Genomic DNA, 20,266 nt, shown 5'->3' with positions numbered 1-20,266 from the left:
AGAAATGCAATTATCACCATCTGGATTTCCAATTAGCCACATCTGGCTAAGATGTTGGACACCACTGGCATTGCTTGTTGAATTTCTGGGTCTGTTATTCTTAAGTTCCGAAAGATTCCTCTTGACCCTTACTGGTGACAGTGATTATACTTTATTCATTCAGTGTAAGCAAGACCTGATACATTACAGTATCTGAGCAGTAGTTAACAAGGCGCAGTCAAGTGTTATGTTACCCATTATGCCCTGATCTCCATGAGCAAAACCCCACCGGCTCATTAGCCCTTTCGACTCTGCGTACAGTGTCACACGTGGTCCCTCTACCAGTCCGTCCCTCCTGGCTCATCTATGGATAGTTCCAAGCTTTTCAGCAGAATACCTCTACAACCCTTATGTCTAACAGACCCCTTGTACTACTCCTTCCCAGCAAAGTCTATAGGGACCAGTTAACCCAATCATGGACTTGCACCTGAATTTCACATCCCATTTACAGGAATGCCACGTACTCCCTGCTCCCGCCATCACCCTCATGACCCCTTCCTTCTCCTAACACCATCTGTGTTTCACTCCCCAACAGTGCCTAATTCAAACTAGACATGACATCTTTGGGAAAAGAACAGTTATGATTTTCTTATGGCTTCGCTATGATTTCACCTTTGTCCCTTATCAGGGTCTCTGGAATCTTGCCAAGCTGGCCTCTTGGTTTTATCGGCAGCTAATTGTTTGAGAAAATGCTGAAATGGCCTTTTTTAATTTTGGTCAAGAAGGATCCATGAGCCTTTAGTTTTCCTCCATCTTACCTCCCAAACCAGGACTACCCAGGGCATGTCACAACAGGTTTACAAGTATGATGATGTGCAACAATTACATAATGACAACTTTAATCGACAATTATTAATAGTATGAATTGATTATATGTCAGGTTAATTAGTAAGTGAATGTGAAGTGGAGACTTCCCCAGCGTTTTCACAAGCTAGGTCACTAGATTACAAGTGTCCTGCAGATTATAAGGAGGGTCTACAATGCACTGCTGAGACCATGAGAGAGCTAAAACTTGGACCCAACGGAGGCTACAAAGTAAAGTCAGAGTCCATGTGACCCCCATCTCTGCTTAGAACTTGACATATTCACTACAACAAAAGGATTTTATATTCCTTTTTTACAAGGGTTTGTACAGATACTATTTCAATGAACTTGCATATATTGACCATTTACATGTTCATGAAATATTAATAGTTGTGGATGTACTACCTGAATTTGTTCCAAGACATCTCGTTGCATTTCTAATGCCATGTGATACACATCATGGTCAGAGCTATTATACATCACTGCATTCTGGAACATCAGCATTATGTCCCGCTGAAACTCTGCTGTTGTGCGAATTAAACCAGTCTCAATATTTTTCTTTATTGTAGATAAATCCATTGGCCTGAAAAGATGACATGAAATACCATTGTCAGTACAAGTACCTTTCTCCTCTACCTGTAATAATTTCCTGGTAATGTTATTTAATGGCTATTCTTTCCACTACAATCAACAAAAACTTGACTGCACATAAACAACATTGCATTTTCTAATAATTGTGATCGCTATATTCCATTAGAAGGTGCAGATTATTTTCCCTGTAATTCTGTGGTTCCTGCAGCCATCGAATATTTCGATGCATCGTGGCGTTACATTCCCAGGGTTCTTGATTAGCAATAGCTTTGCACTCTATACTCAGCTCATCCTGATGCACCACTGCCCAATCATCAAGAAAGGGTCTAGTTGAATAGCATATAAAACATGGCAGGGGGTCAATTACACATATGTACTGAAATCTTCCTTGGTTTTGTAACCTTACTATTCACAGACAGTGATGTAAAGCTAAAAAAGCAACTCAAGAATATGTCAAAATCATGTACACTCATACTAGATAGAACATCGTTGCAATGGGTATTTCAGTAACATGTCGTACTGTTTAAAAAAAAAAACACAGCATTTGAGATCAGGCTTATAAAAGTGGCCCCGGGCTAAAATCAGCCTTCTCTTCCTCTACATAGTTGCTGTGAGATCAGCCTCCTCATTATCCCCCCAAAATACCCATATGTTTAAATGTTAAGTGCACATCATACCAATTCAGTGCACAGTATTGTGTTATTTAATGAGTTGTCAATTGGCATGGGGTTGAGAATCAAACCCACTGATGTACACTTTAATGATATTTTTTTGATAAAGTCTGAATAAAAGCAACTTCTTCACTTCTGGGTTCCCTGTCTGAGATTTCTGCAATGTTATTGGTTGCTTAGAAAGCTTGTTGATGTCACAGCAGACCGCTCTAGGGAACCCCATTATCTTACACACGAATCACTTGCACATCAAAAAAGGCAAAGATCTTGCCACGGAGATTGCGAGATCTCTATGGGTAGCGGCAAACGCCTTTGCTTCGCCATTGACGGCAAATTCCGGGCCAATATCTCTCAACAAAAATATTACATAAAACAACTTGGGCAAATTGAAAAGTGCATTAAACAAAATCATTTTATGCATTTTAAAGGGCGCCCTGCTGTCAAAACTCTCTCTCTAAAACCTGCAGAACTATTAAGAATTTGCACTGCTTGTCCAAAAAGCTGACCTGTGTACAATGCTATGATATCCTGGGGCAATATCATCGGTCACTGGCTGAAGGAAGACATTAGCATATCTGAAAAGGAAGAATACATGTTAGAAACAGTAACAGTAAATGCTGCAAAACATCAATATTGTTCTGTGTTCAGCATTCATCTATTAAGTATGCTGACAAGCATAACCAATACAAAACCAACCACCAAAAATGTCTCAAACAGCAGGTAGTTCAAAATTGTAATCTACATTAACTGAAGAATTTAGATTACGGTTATAAACTACAAGAAAAAAAAAGAAAAAACAGCAGCTATCCATCTGAAACCTAGCAAGAGTAATGAGAGTCCAATCTCTAGTTAAACAAAACCATTTAGAAAATGTGATCATAATGAATCATATGTTGAAGTCTTGCATCTCGTACACACTACCTATTTGCCACACCGAGTTCCTGTTACCACACTTTCACCGTGACACTCTGCCAACTGGCTCAACGTAAAATAGCAAGAAATCAGAACAAAAAAAAGATGGGGGACTTAAAAGTGAAAACCAAAAACAACTGGAATACTAGCCAATGAGGAACCACTAAGGACTTATGAAAATAACTAATCCGGACCAGTCAGAAAAACTTACCAAAATATTGAGAAAAAAAAAAAGTGTGAATCAATTAAACGACTCATCATGCTTTTTGAAGAAAGAATTTCATCCACAATTTTCTAATGTCAAAATAAGGATTTACATAAAAACATTACATATTTCACAATAATATGATTACATTTATCTTATGAATCATCTTTTGTTTCCTTTAATACCTTCATTAACATTTTTACTTGATGGCCTTTGCAAAAACCTGAGCTTGGTCTTGATATTTTTGCCCAGAGCTATGAGACTGTTCGTTGAACAGAAATCCTGCAATTTTAACATCTGCACTGCGCATAATTTCCTTGGAGTAGCATTTAGTTAGTCTAAACTATCCATGACTTCTATAATAATATCTGTAATGTTGTTTTACAAAATTATTGAAGAAGAGGGCAAAATTTAAAAGCTTTATTTAAGAAACCTTTGAGCGTTATTCTGAAAGAAAAGTGCATTACTGAGAGACAAGAAAAAGAGCCCTACTTCAAACATAATAAATACGCAGGTTACACATCGGTACATCTTTTCTTACTGTTCAAACGAGAATTGTTTTATCCTTTATTTTTCTTGATTGAAAAGTTACATTTTGCATCTGTGTAACAGTATTTGAATGGCGACCATGTAATTTCAACAGTATTTCAGTTTGTGCATTTGAAATAATTAATTAATTAATTTGAGCTGTTTTTCTCAAATGTTCATTCAAACCAGTTCATTTTTACTTTCGAAAGTGTATCAAGGTTTGAGTGTGCGCGAGAGAAAGAGGAGAGACATGTTCTACCTCAACCTAATTTGAGTTATTTTTCTTTCTTTGAAATAGAAAACAAAATGAATTGAATTTGAAAGTTTCTCAGGTAATCAGGAAACAAAATCACGAACTCCCGTGTTTTGTTGATAGAAAAAAAAACATTTTAATTAATGACAGCTGTGAAACAGAGTGTGATCTTGCCATCTCAGTGGCAAAAAATTTAGCTTTCTCAATGTTAATTTGATTGTAATGCTGTCTATAAGGAATCTTAAGCGTTTGCCAGCATTGATGTCAACAAGCTGTCTAAGCAGCCAATCACACGGACAAATTCTCAGACAGCAAATCAGGAAATAAAAGGCAGCTTTTATCATTCACTTAAAAAAATTTTAGAGAGTAAAATTAAGATTGGGACATATACATGGAGTTAAGGTAGAAGCTGAAATTTAAAAAAAAAGTTTGTTCATTATTTTAAAAATCTAGTAATTTTTATCAATGGAGAAATTTAACATTCCACAAATATAAAATTGGTTTGACAGGGGCAGGACAGTTGTTCAGCAGTCAATATGCCGTTAAAACCCCAATTACACCTCTTTCAACGAGGCTTAACTTTTTAATGGGGCTTTTAAATAGCGAGATTAGAACGGAAAAGGGGAAGTTTTCATTAGTTCAAGTGATTAAGTTGACTGCCGGCTAAGGAGTTCCACAGCACAGCCTGTGGCGGAGCAGGGAATGACTGACCGCAACTTCAGGATTTCTGCGATGATCTGCGCGTGCGCTAAATCCTGAAGTTAGTCAATTTCAGAGGGGTAATGACGGTGAGCACTGACAGTTTCCATCATCATTACCACCACAAAAACCGGGCCAATGTTTGCAGAGATTGCTTTGAAACTTATAAACCAATGTTGCAAAGCTGGAGTCCTTCTCCTCCCTTTGCTGCTGAAAAGACCATAGGAATCTACCAGTAAGCAAAAAGACCACATTTCTCCCAACTCCAGGACTCACACCTCAGTGTGGCTCGCTCTGCTCAATGTGCCCTAACTCCTAATATCAGAAGGTCACCCACTAATGCACTGGTGTGCAGCCTCCATCATCCATACTCGTCATCCTCAAGGATAAATTATCAAACTAATGTAATTATTAAAGACACCATATAAATGCACAGTCTTGTTGTCCTTAGCTTTCTTCGTTAACAGATTTTAAATGCACTGTTAATGTTGCTGCTTCTAAGTGTTGGCAACTGGACTAGGTCTCTCCCTCTAAAAAGATGTTCTTACAGAATGGCACTAACCTGTGATTGGCAGCTGCTCTCCATACCAGCATAATAGCCTTCTTCCAGATTTTCTGAGCTTGAATGGCTTCCTGATCTTCACTACAAACGGAACTAGAGAAAACAATAAGTGGATATTAAATGAAGTCGTAGGCAGCTATCAAAAAGGTACTAGCCCCTTTATCTGGAACTGCATAGAAGCAGCATTATATTTGCTTTATTCAAAATTATTTTATTTTATCTGTACTAGTTATTTTTCAAAGCAGTACTATTATATTACTATGCAACCAAGAAGATGCTAAAACAAACAAGCTAGTTTCTTCCAGTTCCACCATTAACATTTTTTTTTTAAATGTGCTGATAATATTGTAAGCAACATGACACTTTTTCTAGCCAAAACATGTGTTTTTCCTACAATGCTGTATGTGCAAGTTATTTTCCCTAATAATAAAGTAGTAACTTCTTAATGAACCCGAGCAAAGTGCAAAAATTAATGAAAGTCAGTTGTTTCTCTATAAAAACAGGTGACTAACTGGAAAATAATTAGGATTTTTACAAGGCAATTTGTGCCATCAAATAAAACCTATACCATGTTTGGGCATTGATTAAAACTGTGTTTGTACACTGAATGAACTACAGGGGGATGGGTTGTGCCCAAAGATCTACGGTGCAGAGCTAAGCAAATATTGGGGCGATCATGTTAAGCTGCATGTGAATATCATATGATTGAGGGTACAGAGCAAGTATGTTCCCTTAAAAAAAAGTGAGGCTAACCAATCTAGAGCCCCTGGATGTCAAGGGACATACAGGGTAATAAAGAAAAAAGGGAAGCTGATGACAGGTACCAGGAACTCAACACGGCAGAAACTCGAGTATAAGTGCAAGGGTGCAATTAAAAAAGATATCAGGAAAGGAGAGAGAGAGCATGAAAGAATGTTGGCAAGTAAAATCAGGGAAAACCCAAAGATGCTTTATAAATATATTAAGAGCAAAAGACTAACTAGAGAAAGAGTGGGGCCTATCAGAGACCACAAAGAAAGTGTGTGGAGACGGAAGGCGTGGGTACGATTCTTAATACTTTGCATCCATTTTCACGAGAGTAGCGATGCAGACTTTGCAATGAGGGAGGAGGAGGAGTGAAACATTCGACACAATAAATATAATGAGAGGGGAAGTATTAAGGGGCTTAGCTGTTTTGAAAGTGGATAAATCCGTAGGCTCAGATGAAATGTATCCCAGGCTGTTAAGAGAAGCAAAAGAGGAAATAGCAGAGGCTCTGACCATCATTTTCCAGTCCGCTCTGGCTACAGGTGTGGTGCCAGAGGATTGGAGGACTGTTAATGTTGTACTTTTGTTTAAAAAGGGAGAAAGGGATAGACCCGAGTAATTATAGGCTGGTCAATGGTGGGAAAATTATTGGAAAAAATCCTGTGGGACAGGATAAATCTTCATTTGGAAAGGCATGGATTAATCAAGGACAGTCAGCATGGAATTGTCAAGGGAAAGTCGTGTCTGACTAACTTGATTGAATTTTTCGAGGAGGTAACCAGGAGAGTCGATGATGTAGTGTATATGGATTTTAGCAAAGCTTTTGATTAGATCCCACATGGCTGACTAGTCACAAAATTAATAGCCCATGGGATCCAGGGAAAAGTGGCAAGTTGGATCCAAAATTGGCTCAGAGGCAGGAAGCAAACGGTAATGGTTGACGGGTGTTTTTGTGACTGGGAGGCTGTATCCAGTGGGGTTCCGCAGGGTTCAGTGCTGGGTCCAGTGCTGGGTCCCTTACTTTTTGTGGTATATATCAATGACTTGGACTTAAATGTTGGGGGTATGATTAAGAAGTTTGCAGATGACACTAAAATAGACTGTGTGGTTGATGAAGAAGAAGAAAGCTAGAGACTGCAGGAAGATATCAATGTACTGGTCAGGTGGGCAGAACAGTGGCAAATGGAATTCAATCTGGATTAAGTGTGAGGTAATGGTTTGGGGAGGTCTAACAAGGCAAGGGAATACACATTAAATGGTATGGAACAAAGTGACCTTGGAGTGCAGGTCCACAGATTCCTGAAGGTAGCAGGCCAGGTAGAAAAGGTGGTTAAAAAGGCATATGGAATCCTTTATAAGTCGATGCATGGAATACAAGAGCAAGGAGGTTATGCTTGAACTGTATAAAACACTGGTTAGGCCTCAGCTGGAGGACTTTGTGCAGTTCTGGTCACCATATTACAGAAAAGATGTGATTGCACTGGATAGAATGCAGAGGAGATTTACAAGAATGTTGCCTGGATTGGAGAATTTTGGCTATGAGGAAAGATTGGAGACGCTGGGTCTGTTTTCTTTGGATCAGAGGATCCTGAGGGGAGACCTGATTGAGATGTATAAAATTATGAGCGACCTGGATGGAGTGGATAGGAAGGACCCGTTTCCCTTGGCAGAGGGGTCAACAACCAGGAGGCATTGATTTAAAGTAATTGGAAGGAGGCTTAGAGGAAATACGAGGGGGCATTTCTTCACCTAGAGGGTGGTGGGGGTCTGGAACTCCCTGCCTGAAAGGGTGGGAGAGGCAGGAACTCTCGCCACATTTAAAAGATACTTGGATATGCACTTAAAGTGCCATAATCTACAGGGCTATGAACCAAGAGCTGGAAAGTGGGATTAGGCTGGATAGCTCTTGGTCAAAATGGCTTCCTTCTGTGCTGTAAATTTTATGATTCTATGACTCCCTCTACTAAGGGTTGAAAACAGCTTGCAAACTTACAACTGAGAGGAAGCAGGGCTGCTGGGTATTGAATCAGCAAGGACTGAAGACTGCAAATGTGCATTGTGGATGCTGAACCCATCATCACTTTCACTGACAGGTAGATCGTTATCAGTTTCTGACATATAGACCTCACTTGGTTCCTCCTCCCTGGCCTCATCCATACTGGCAGCTTCACTAGCTCCATCCTCCTCTTTGGGAATAAGCACCTCTTGCAGCTGTAAACCACATCATAACCATCATTAGAACATATAGGACACATGCTGGTCAGTGTGATGACTTAACTTAACACAATACTCATTATTACAACACATTGTCTAAGTGCATGCCACATATACTTCACCGTGTTGCACCCCCCGCCAGTGTCCTTTACAGCTTTGATTTTAGAACACACAAATCTGGAAATTGTTATTGATATTAGCAAAGCACACAATGTGTTTGTGTAACAATCCTCTGTACACTATTTTAACAAACAATAACATGAAATGGGTGAATGCTGGTCAAAAAAAGACAGTAGAATGTTATATGAATGTGTTCAGTCCTCATCCACTGATATCGCCATCAGTAATTTTGAGACTACAACACATATTTTGAACTTGTTGCCGCTAAGGAGATATATGGATTAATACAAATGGAGAGCAGCTCACCTCCGTATTAATCTGTGACCCAATATCAGAACAGATGAAAATGGCCCTCAGTCAGACCTGAAAAAGGCTGACTGAACTTGCTAGGAGTGTTGGTGGGCAGAACAACTGGTTCCTAGGTCTCTACTTATACTGCTCTTAAACTGGCCACAAGTACACAAGAGCTAAATAGTTGACTGATATCCGTAATATTTTCTGCCGTTAGTGCAAGTGATTAGCTTCTGCTCATCACTCTTCTTGGGGCTGACAAACATCATCAGGAACTCACGGGTGAACTCGCATTGTTTCACTCCATAATGCAGTACATTCGTACACATCACTACAATGGCTTTTTATGTATAAGAGGAGAAATTCTGCACACCATAACCAAATTGTCCTCTCTCTCTAGATCAAGAGTTAGATATTCTTATTACAAGGCATTGGGTAGTCATACTTTACTGAAAATCATAACTCTCTATTTTCTGAACTGATCAGTTTTACTATTTAACTTATTATTCAGAAATTATTAAACTTGCTCTTAAAATAAACGAAAACAATAATATTGTCCATGTGAAATTTGGTGGTATATTATGCCAGCAGAGGAACAAAGAATCTAATTCAAATATCAAGGAAATAGCATTCAAATTTAGCAATGTTACAAGATCATTTGTTAAATACAGACTCTATATCACAACAGGTACAAACCTTACTAAACTGACAATAGACAAGCTCATTGACAGCCCCAATCTCAGTAGACTGAAACAATTTCAGATATACAGTACCTTAATTTGGCTCTTTATAACTACCTCAGTCTCTTCCTTTAAGTCTTCTGAAGGTTGAAAAGAGAGAGTCTGGTATTAATTTTATTACTGAATTATTATTCATATGTAGCATATATAAAATTAATGTTTGAACACCTTTCATCAGAGAAAAAGGTTATCACCATCTGGCTCGGTAAAAATTGTAATTTCACAGCAAAATAGCACTACGATTCTTCCCCCACCCCACTATAAAAATTCTCCAGCCCAAAGCAGCAAAAATGTACTTCAAAAAACCATTTGAAATCAATACAAATTATATTTGCTACAGTAGATGTTGCAAATTGCATGAGTGGTTCTTTGGTAGAATGAGGCTGGTTTTCCACACAATGCCACAGAAATGGACGACACTGGCTTGCATCTGAAGATATTCACATGATCGGTCGCCAATTTTGCCAGCATTGTAGGGCAGTAGTCCTGAGCAGAGGCCAGATGCCTTACCATGGAGATAAAAAGTCCCGTGATCAGTGTTCTCTGTAATTTCTTTTGGGTAAGTGACCCCTTTAAGGGGATGCGGAGCCCATTCACAGTTTGCACAAACTTTAACATTGTAAAAGCTAGTGCGGGACCAGCAAAGAGCTGTGCGGTTGCGCAATGTATAAGGAACTTTGCCCGTGATAGGAAATATAAGTCAGAGGGAGACTTGCCAATCCAGTCTCTTGAATGGTGATAAGTAGCACAAGAGAGCACATAAAGAAAAAAATGGCTCAGTTGATGGCTTGAAACACATTAGGGTTAAGGACATCTCAGGGCTGGAGAGGAACTGGTGGTTGGGAGATCCAGTTGTTGTGATCCACGTGGGTACCAATGACAGAGGTTCTGTTGAGGGAGTATGAGCAGCTAGGTGCCAAATTAAAAAGCAAAACCACAAAGGTAATAATCTCTGGATGACTACCTGAGCCACGAGCAAACTTGCATAGGGTAAATAAGATCAGAGAGTTAAACAGGTGGCTCAAAGACTGGTGTGGGAGAAATCGGTTATGCTTCGTGGGACACTGGCACCAGTACTGGGGTAAGAGGGAGCAGTTCTGTTTGGACGGGGTCCACTTAGACCGTGCTGGGACTAGGGTCCTGGTGAATCAAATAACTAGGGCTGTAGAGGGGGCTTTAAACTAATGAGTGGGGGGGGGCAGGGAAGAATTCAGGTGAGGGAAAATTTGAAAAGTCAAAGAATAAGGCAGCGGCAATAGATCAGGGTAGCAGTGGGAGGAATGAAAACCAGAGCGTGCCAGGAAGGGACAGAATATATAAACATATCAGAAAGTGGGTTCAGAGCAGGAAAAAAATGGTAACAAAACAAATTTAAAAGCTCTTTATATGAATGCACATAGCATTCATAACAAAATAGATGAGTTGATGGCACAAATGGGTATGATCGGATAACCATTTTAGAGACGAGGTTGCAAGGTGACCAGGACTGGGAACAAAATATTCAGGGATATTTGAGAATTCGGAAAGACAGACAGAAAGGAAAAGGAGGTGGGGTAGCACTGTTAATAAAGGATGAGATCAATGCATTAATGAGAAACAACATTGGCTCAGAAGGTCAAGTTGTTGAATAAGTTTGGGTAGAAATAAGGAATAATAACGGAAAGAAGTCACTGGTGGGAGTAGTCTATAGGCCCCCTAACAGTAGCTACACTGTTGAACGGAGTATAAATCAAGAAATAACGGAGGCTTGTAAACAGAGGAACGGCAATAATCATGGCCGATTTTAACCTTCATATTGATTGTACAAAGCATACTGGCAGGGTAGCCTTGAGGAAGAGTTCATAGAGTGTATCCAGGATAGTTTCCTTGAACAGTACATTGTGGAACCAATCAGGGAGCAGGCTCTCTTAGATCTGGTACTGTGCAATGAGACAGGATTAATAAATGATCTCCTAGTAAAGGATCTTCTAGGAATGAATGACAATAACATGGTTGAATTTCAAATTCAATTGGAGGGCGAGAAATTTGGATCTCAAACCAATGTCTTAATCTTAAATAAAAGGCGGCTACAAAAGGTATGAAGGCAGAGTTGACTAAAGTGGACTGGGAAAATAGATTAAAGTATGGGACAGTTGATGAACAGTGGCAGACATTTAAAGAGATATTTCATAACTTGCAACAAAACTATGTCCCAATGAGAAAGACTAAGGAAAGGGATAACCATCCATGGCTAACTAAAGAAATAAGGGATGGTATCAAATTGAAAATAAGGGCATACAACGTGGCCAAGACTAGTGGGAGGCCAAAGGATTGGGAAACTTTTAAAAGCCAGTAAAGAATGACTAAAAAAATGATAGAGGGAAAATAGATGATGAAAGGAAACTAGCACAAAACATAAAAACAGATACCAAGGGCCCAAGTTTCCACATGATTTGTGCCTGATTTTTAGGAGCAACTGGTGGAGAACGGACTATCTTAGAAATCGCAATTCTCCACATTTTTTTTTCTGCAGTTCTAGTCAGGTAGAACAGTTCTACTTTGGAACAGAATTTTTTTCTTCAAAAGCGGGCGTGTCCGGCCACTGACGCCTCATTTGAAAGTTTCCACAGTGAAAATGTACTCCAAACTAAAGTAGAATGGAGCAAGTGAAGATTTTTGTAGAACTGAAAAAACCTGTTCTACACATTAAAAAAATCAGGCGCAGGTTACAAATTAGGCGTCCAGAACGAGGTGGGGGGGGAGGGGAAGTCATTAAATTCTATAATAAATCCTTATACAAATAAATCCAACCTGAATAAATATTTATAAGCAAAGAAAAGATTAAATAAACCATCTTCCTACCTGTGTGAAAGTGCTTCAGGCAGGCCTTTCGGGACCGAAGGCTGAACGGGCCGGCCCGAGACTTCGGACAGGGCAGGGCCCGTCCCCAGCACCAGATGTACAGGTAGGTGGAGGAGGAGGTGGAGGTGGTGGTGGAGGAAAGGGAGGGAGAGGGGGGGAGGGAGAGAGAGGGGGGAAGAGAGGGAGAGAGAGAGGGGGGAGGTTAGGTCGGATCCAGTGGGGGTCGGGTCGGGGGAGCGGGAACAGGAGCGCGGGTCGGGTCGGCGGAGCGGGAACAGGAGCTCGGGTCGGGTCGGCGGAGCGGGAACAGGAGCTCGGGTCGGGTCCAGTCGGGGGGGCGGGGAGCGGGAACAGGAGCGCGGGTTGGGTCCAGTCAGGGGGGGGTGAGCGGGAACAGGAGCACGGGTCGGGTCCAGTCGGGGGGGCGGGGAGCGGGAACAGGAGCGCGGGTCGGGTCCAGACGGGAACAGGAGCTCGGGTCGGGTCCAGTCGGGGGGGCGGGGAGCGGGAACAGGAGCGCGGGTTGGGTCCAGTCAGGGGGGGGGTGAGCGGGAACAGGAGCACAGGTCGGGTCCAGTCGGGGGGGCGGGGAGCGGGAACAGGAGCGCGGGTCGGGTCCAGACGGGAACAGGAGCTCGGGTCGGGTCGGGTCCAGTCGGGGGGGGGGGGGGGGTTGGCGGAGCGGGAACAGGAGCGCGGGTCGGGTCAGGTCCAGTCCGGGGGCGGGGGGGGGGGGGAGGGGAGGGGAGCGGGTGTCGGGTCTGGGCCGGAGGCAGGGGGGGGGGGGGGGGGGGGGAGCAGGAGCTGGCCGTGGGAGGAGCCTTATTCACGCAGCCCCAGTGAGGCCTTTCGGCCAGGGCTAGGGGCTGCGGGCTTCGGGCCCTTCTCACACAGTTCGGCACCTCGAGCGACTGCACTTGCGTGCCCACTGTAGCGCGCATGTGCAGAGGTCCCGGCACTGTTTTCAGCGCAGGGTCCTGGCTCCGCCTCCCCACAGCTCGTGCTGGCTGCGCCGAGGACCAGAGGACCTGCAGGGAGGTGGAGAATAAGGAGGATTTTTTTAGGCGCACTTTGTGGCGCGAAAAACGGGCGTCCAGGTCGGGACTGCGCCGTTCTAGGCGCGTGTGGAAACTTGGGCCCCAAGAGTTTCAATAGGTACATAAAAAGGAAAAAAAAAAAAGAGTGGCTAATGTAAATGTTGGTCCCCCTAGAGGATGAGACTGGGGAATTAATAATGGAGAACATGGAAATGGCAGAGACATTGAACAAATATTTTCTATCGGTCTTCATGGTAGAAGACACTAAAAACATCCCAATAGTGGACAATCAAGGGGCTATAGGGAGGGAGGAACTTAATACAATCAGTATCACTAAACAAGTAGTACTCAGTAAAATAATGGGACTAAAAGCAGGCAAGTCCCCTGGACCTGATAGCTTACATCCTAGGATCCTAAAAGAAGTGGCTGCATTAATTGTAATCGATCAAAATTCCATGGATTCTGGGACGGTCCCAGTGGATTGGAAAACTGCAAATCTAACACCCCAATTTTAAAAAAGGAGGCAGACAAAAAGCAGAAAACTGTAGACCAGTTATCCTAACATCTGTTGTTGGGAAAATGCTGCAGTCCATTATTAAGGAAGCAGTAGCAGGACTTTTGGAAAAGCATAATTCAATCAAGCAGAGTCAGCACGGTTTTATGAAAGGAAAATCATAGTTGACAAATTTGCTGGAGTTTTTTTTTTTGAGGATGTAACGAGCAGGGTGGATAAGGGGGAACCAGTGGATGTTGTGTATTTGGATTTCCAGAAGGCACTCGATAAGGTGCCACATAAAAGGTTACTGCATAAGATAAAAGTTCAAGGGGTTGGGGGTAATATATTAGCATGGATAGAGCATTGGCTAACAGAAACAGAGAGTCAGGATAAATGGGTAATGTGTCAATTGGCAAACAGTGACTTGTGAGATGCCGCAGGGATTGGTGCTAGGTCCTCAACTATTTACAATCTATATTAATGGCTTGGATGAAGGGACCAAGTGTAATGTAACCAAGTTTGCTGATGATACAAAGATGGGTGGAAAAGCAAATTGTGAGGAGGACACAAAATCTGCAAAGGGATATAGACAGGCTAAGTGAGTGGGCAAAAATTTGGCAGATGGAGTATAATGTGGGAAAATGTAAGGTTATCCACTTTGGCAGGAAAAAATAGAAAAGTAAATAATAATTTAAATGAAGAAAAATTGCAAAGTGCTGCAGTACAGAGGAACCTGGGGTTCCTTGTGCGTGAAACACAAAAGGATAGTATGCAAGTAGAACAAGTGATCAGGAAGGAAAATGGAATGTTGGCCTTTATTGCAAGGGGGAAAGAGAATATAAAAACAGAGAAGTCCTGCTACAACTGTGCAGGGTATTGGTGAGGCCACACCTGAAGTACTGCGTACAGTTTTGGTCTCCGTATTTAAAAAGGAAAGATCTACTTGCATTGGAGGCTGTTCAGGAGAAGTTTCACTAGGTTGATTCCAGAGATGATGGGGTTGACTTATGAAGATAGGTTGAATAGGTTGGGCCCAAACTCATTGGAGTTCAGAAGAATGAGAGGTGATCTTATCAAAACGTATAAGATAATGAGGGGGCTCGACAAAGTGAATGCAGAGGATATTTCCACTCATAGGAGAAACTAAAACCAGGGGACATATTCCCTGAATAAGGGGCCGCCCATTTAAAACTGAGATGAGGAGGAATTTCTTCTCTGAGGGTTGTAAATCTATGGAATTCTCTGTCTCAGAGAGCTATGGAGGCTGGGTCATTGAATATATTGAAGGTGGAAATAGGCAGATTTTTGAGTGATAATGGAGTATCGGGTTATGGGGTGCAGGCAGGGAAGTGGAGCTGAGTCCATGATCAGATCATCCATGATCTTATTAAATTGCAGAGCAGGCTCGAGGAGCCAGGTGGCCAACTCTTGCTCCAATTTCTTATGTTCTTAAGTGCCAAAATTGAACCTTGATCTACTCAGATTCAGCTCTACATTGGAAAAAAAAAATCAGCAAAGGTTCCTGCTCCTGATCGTTATCCAGTGACCACTACTGGAAGCGTGTTTATGCGAGAGTTGGTTGCAGATTTAAACTTGGCTGTGGTGCTCTTGTGGTTGAATAGACTCTCAAGAATAGTCCCTTGCACAGAGTAGTAGAGGGAGGCAGGCGTTCTGGAATCATACGCTAATGATAAATGAATGATTCAGGAGAGGAGGAGGAGGGGAAGCAAAAAGAAAAAGAATGGGGAAAGAAAAAGAAAATTCAACAAAGATATAAAGAAATGTATTACATAACTATCTATAAAACTGGAGAAGAAATTTGAATGTGCTAAATCATGGTGGTGTTTCACTAGCCATCTTCTATTACAAATGAGTCCCACTCACTTCCCATTCCACTTACCTACAATTTCAGGTTGTCCCACTTCATCAGAGCTACTTTTGCTTGGTGTTGTGCTTCTGGGAGACAGTTGTGCAATTTCCTCAGAGATACTTTTGCTTCGTGCAGTGCTCCGGGGCAAGGGATGTGTTGCTTCCTCAGATGTGCTTTTACTTCGCATGGTGCTCCTCGACAAAGAATGTTCCACTCCCAGTGCCTACAAATGACAGTAACGCACATTTACAAAATGGACCAATGCGAGTAGGATGTCTTTCTAAAGATAAGCTCAACCACATACATCTCTGGCACTTTCTCTCTCTCAAAATTATTAGTTTTCATCGATTGTCTACTAAAGAAGTGAACTGGTGATGTTTTTTTAATGATAAAAGGTTACACAATTAGAATTTGAAAAATGCACAAAGCATTACTTATTGTGCAGCAATCTTAGAATAAACAGACCAAAATCAGCAATATGGTTAATTCAGATTTTGTTGCAGAAATGGTACTGGAATCCTCAAAAGGTTCTCTTATATCAAAAAAGATATAAGATGCAGTACTTCTGTTGAGAATAAACTCTGACACCACTTTAAATAAAAAACTTTCAACACTCCTTTCCATACAGGGGTAGTGGCACTTTTCTTCCCCACTGTCTTTGTTGTGGACAGGTTTCCTAATTAAAATGGTCTCCGGCAGGGTACAATTTTTCAAAGTACCATATTTAACTTGGTACGTTGGATAATAAATAATAACTGGATTTATTCATCCACGCACTTCCAGCTAAGCTGGAGGCCTGTCATCAATGAAGTTAGCAGGAAGGGAAAATAAATGCAAGATATGACGACCTAAATGACTATGTTACAAATGATAATTAACCACCAACCTAATCAAAACATTGTGCAAGGCATTGAGTACAGTACTAAAATTATTTTGCATATTCTAGAGTTAAATTCACCCATAAATGGCAAATGCCCAAAGACTGATGAGAGCAGCTGTCTTCAACATCATGGCAGCATTTGATCAAGTACGGCACTAAGGAGGTTTAAGAAAATGGAGACCAATGGGGTTCAAGGAAAGAACAGCCGCTGTTTGAGCCATACCGGACAAAGGAAGATTGTTGTGGTTCTTCGAGGCCAATCACTGCAGCCCATTGACACTGCTGTGAAGAATCCTTGGCCCAACCATCTTCAGTTACTTTATCAATGACATTCTCTCGGTCATTAAACCAAGGTTGCTGATGATGCTACAGTGTTTAGCTCCATCCACAACTACTCCAATAACGAAGCAACTTATATCAGGCAACAGCTTAGCTTGAGCTGACAAGTGGCATGTAACATTCATGCCACATAAGCGGTGAGCAATATTCATTTGAAACAAGATGATACCAGCCACCTCTCCTGGATCATCAACAGGGACCAGCATCTTCAATTCCGTATCATTATCCTGGGGTTCACCACTGATGAGAAGTTTAAATGGACCCATCATATCAACACTGTGGATACAATAACAGCACACTATGCGTGGCTTACCTCCCAAGCCCTCAAAGCCTCTTCAGCATTGATGAGGTTCAAGTCAGGAATGAGATAAAATACTCACCTGGATAGGTGCCACTGCGACAATGTGCAAGCAGCTCAACACCATCCAGGACAGAGCATTTTGCTAACTGATGCCCCGCCACTCGACTCAGTATCCACCCCCATCACCACCAGTGCATCATCATCATAGGCAGTCTCTTGGAATCGAGGAAGACTTGCTTCCAATCTCAAAATATGAGTCCTTAGGTGGCTGAACAGTCCAATTCGAGAACCACAGTCCCCGTCACAGGTGGGACAGATAGTCGTTGAGGGAAAGGGTGGCTGGGACTGGTCTGCCGCACACTCTTTCTGCTGCTGCGCTTGATTTCTGCATGCTCTCGGCAAGGAGACTCGAGGTGCTCAGCGCCCTCCCGGATGCACTTCCTCCACTTCGAGCGGTCTTTGGCCAGGGACTCCAGGTGTTGGTGGGGATGTTGCACTTTATCAGGGAGGCTTTGAGGGTGTCCCCTGAGGAAGAGTGTTTGAAGACCACCAGTGTACTGTAGCTGCTGTGTGCAATATCTACAAGGTGCACTGCAGCAACTCACCAAGCTTATTTTAACAGCACCTCCCACACCCATGATCTCTAGCATGGAGCAGCAAAGTCATGGGAATACCATCATAGAAATTTACAGCACGGAAGGAGGCCATTTCAGCCCATCGTGTCCGTGCTGGTCATCTCCAAGCCTCACAGTATTCTGACGTGGACATATACCACCCACCGTTTTTCATTGTAGTTGCATTAAAATCCTGGAATTCCACAACTAACACCATCATCACAAGGATTCCATTGGTTGAAGGTGGCAGCCCACCAACTCAGGATAACAAAAATACAAATTTGCCAGTATTGCTCACACTCCGAGAGTAAATACATCTGTCACATTGAATCAGCATGTTGAGAGAGCGAGAGAAAAGAGAGAAAAAAAGAGAAAGCAGATATTTTTTAAAAAACAAGTTTTTTTTGCACCCGAGTCCTCAGGAGTGAAACTACCGCAGTTCAACTTTCTGGATAGCAATAGCATTGTGTGTTTCACATGAGATACAAGAGAAACTCAGCTGTTTCACATTATGTGTGTTTTTCCTTAATACTAAAAAGTGGTAACCATTTTTTGGTTCTTAAAAAAAAATATATATATATATATCCAGTAAAGCAGCCTCTACTGCAAATGTAAATTCACCCTAGGTGTGGCTCCAGTACTTAATTCATTTTACAAAATTATTGAAGCCATGCCATATATATGCCCAAAGTCCCATCATTTGTATTCAATTTTCTCCTCTGTTCTTACCTCAGTTTTCAGTCCTCTGTCTGGGGAATTTGTTGTTTTTCCAGCACTCCCCATCTGTTGCGCATGTGCTGAATTTGACTCTTCTTCCTGCTCTTGCTCTTCCTCGGCTTTCTCTGGCAACTCTTGCTTAATTGCTTTGATAATCAATTTCTCCTCAGTTCCCAATTCAGCCAACATTTGAGTTTCATCACTGGATCGCCGCTCTGATTTAGGAATCTGCTGCTGGACTTCTTCAGCTTCCTCCTTTATCATCTGCTCTGCCTGAAAGAGGGAGGCAATATTTCCCTCAGTGGCATCGAGCTGCTCTGCAACATCAGTGGGAAGATCCATCAACTCCGGTGCTTCCTCCACCTACAAAACAGTAGATGACCCATCAGCCGCATTGTTTAATTAAATCCTACGCATTCCAGGCACCAACCTGCTGTCTTTCCAATGCTCTACCAAATATTCCACAGTTGAGAAATGCACATAATTTAATACAACTGAATTTGCAATTCTTGAAGCAGGCAACAACTGCCAGCACACAGAAACTTGCTCTGCAGCAGACTTCTGATTTTGAAAAACACTCTGAAGCAACCTTGCTGTACCATATTATGGTAGGCGGGTTCCCATTCATGATTCCTTGATGTCGGATGATGAGTCAATCCAATGCTCGGACAGATCTGCAGCAGTCAGCTCAAATGCAACACAAGCAGAGCTTGGAAGAGGAGCACCTGCCTATCCTCTAAAAGAATGACATATGGAATGAGGAGGAGCCTAAAAGGAGAGAGTAAGAAAAGATGATGGAGCAAGAAAACTGTTTACCTTCTCTTCAATGATAGCTAGGATGTCTGCAGAGTTCTCCAAAGGCAGCACGCCTGTATAATCAGATACTCCGGTATCTACATTGTCTTCAAGTTGCTTTGACCGGTGCTGATCTGCAATGCTCTCTCTTGGTCTTGCAATCTGCAGAGTGCCAGCTGGCAGACACTTGCTTTCTCCAGAGTCAATTAACACTGAGAAGCTGGCCAGATCTGCAGATACAGACCCTGATGGCTGCTCCACACAGCTTTCTACCTGAACACAAATGGTGGCTTCTTCAACTGCAGAAATAAACAGCAGAAAATTAAATGATCCTCTAAAAATGAATACATTTTCTGCAATTCTAACCAGACGTCCTGTAGAATAGGCATTTTAAAGTATGATTTAACAATACAATTAGTATTTTCAAATATTTTTAAGGAGTACTCAGATACATTGGAAACATAATCATTTGGAAACTCGAGTAAACATGCAATGGAACTTAACATTCAAGGCAAACAAGCTCAAATGTCTCAAGAGTTTGGATTTCAAAGTTATGAATGGGATCAATTAACGTGAAGACTACAAAGAAATCATTTTCTTGTTGTATTAGCAGAAAAATTGGTGCAGATGACTGAAGAAAACTGAGATATGCTCCGAGAAAAAGGTGCTGTAAACAAAGTAAGTTGGGAAGGACTACATAATCAGCATAACTCCCGCACAATCCCAAACATTTGAGGCACAACGTCCCAGTGATTCCTTCTTCCTTTTAGTCATTTGTCTGCGAAGGTCAAAAAAATCTCAATCTATTCAGGAGAATCCCTGATCACCTTTACTGGATTCTGATGTTACAGGCAAACCATTCGGCTACACTGGTCCACTGTCCTGACTGGAGCAATGCTGGCTTGTAATTAACTTGCAACATTGAAAGTGTACACATTTGATCCAAGATCCTTTCAGGTGGTTTGTAAGGCATTAAAGAATTGAGAGTATTTACCTCACA

The 20,266-nt window shown here is 41.9% G+C and overlaps 1 protein-coding gene across 2 annotated transcripts in view; it reads right to left on the bottom strand.

Annotated features, from left to right (window-relative positions):
• LOC139281067 (bromodomain-containing protein 8-like) overlaps nucleotides 1–20,266 on the bottom strand; it is a 124,843-nt gene that overhangs the window by 67,257 nt on the left and 37,320 nt on the right. For both annotated transcript variants that reach the window (XM_070900974.1, XM_070900975.1), the window contains exons 12-19: nucleotides 19,288–19,565; nucleotides 18,484–18,834; nucleotides 15,651–15,843; nucleotides 9,410–9,456; nucleotides 8,005–8,222; nucleotides 5,265–5,357; nucleotides 2,612–2,680; nucleotides 1,249–1,426 (exon numbers count right to left, since the gene is read on the bottom strand). In XM_070900974.1, coding sequence (XP_070757075.1) covers nucleotides 1,249–1,426; nucleotides 2,612–2,680; nucleotides 5,265–5,357; nucleotides 8,005–8,222; nucleotides 9,410–9,456; nucleotides 15,651–15,843; nucleotides 18,484–18,834; nucleotides 19,288–19,565 — 1,427 coding nt within the window. The remainder of the gene's footprint in view (nucleotides 1–1,248; nucleotides 1,427–2,611; nucleotides 2,681–5,264; nucleotides 5,358–8,004; nucleotides 8,223–9,409; nucleotides 9,457–15,650; nucleotides 15,844–18,483; nucleotides 18,835–19,287; nucleotides 19,566–20,266) is intronic.

This window comes from Pristiophorus japonicus, chromosome 15 (assembly GCF_044704955.1).
Source record: "Pristiophorus japonicus isolate sPriJap1 chromosome 15, sPriJap1.hap1, whole genome shotgun sequence".
NCBI classification, from domain to species: Eukaryota; Metazoa; Chordata; class Chondrichthyes; family Pristiophoridae; genus Pristiophorus; species Pristiophorus japonicus.
Note: the sequence above shows the minus strand (reverse complement) of the source record. Positions and strands in the feature narration are given on the sequence as shown.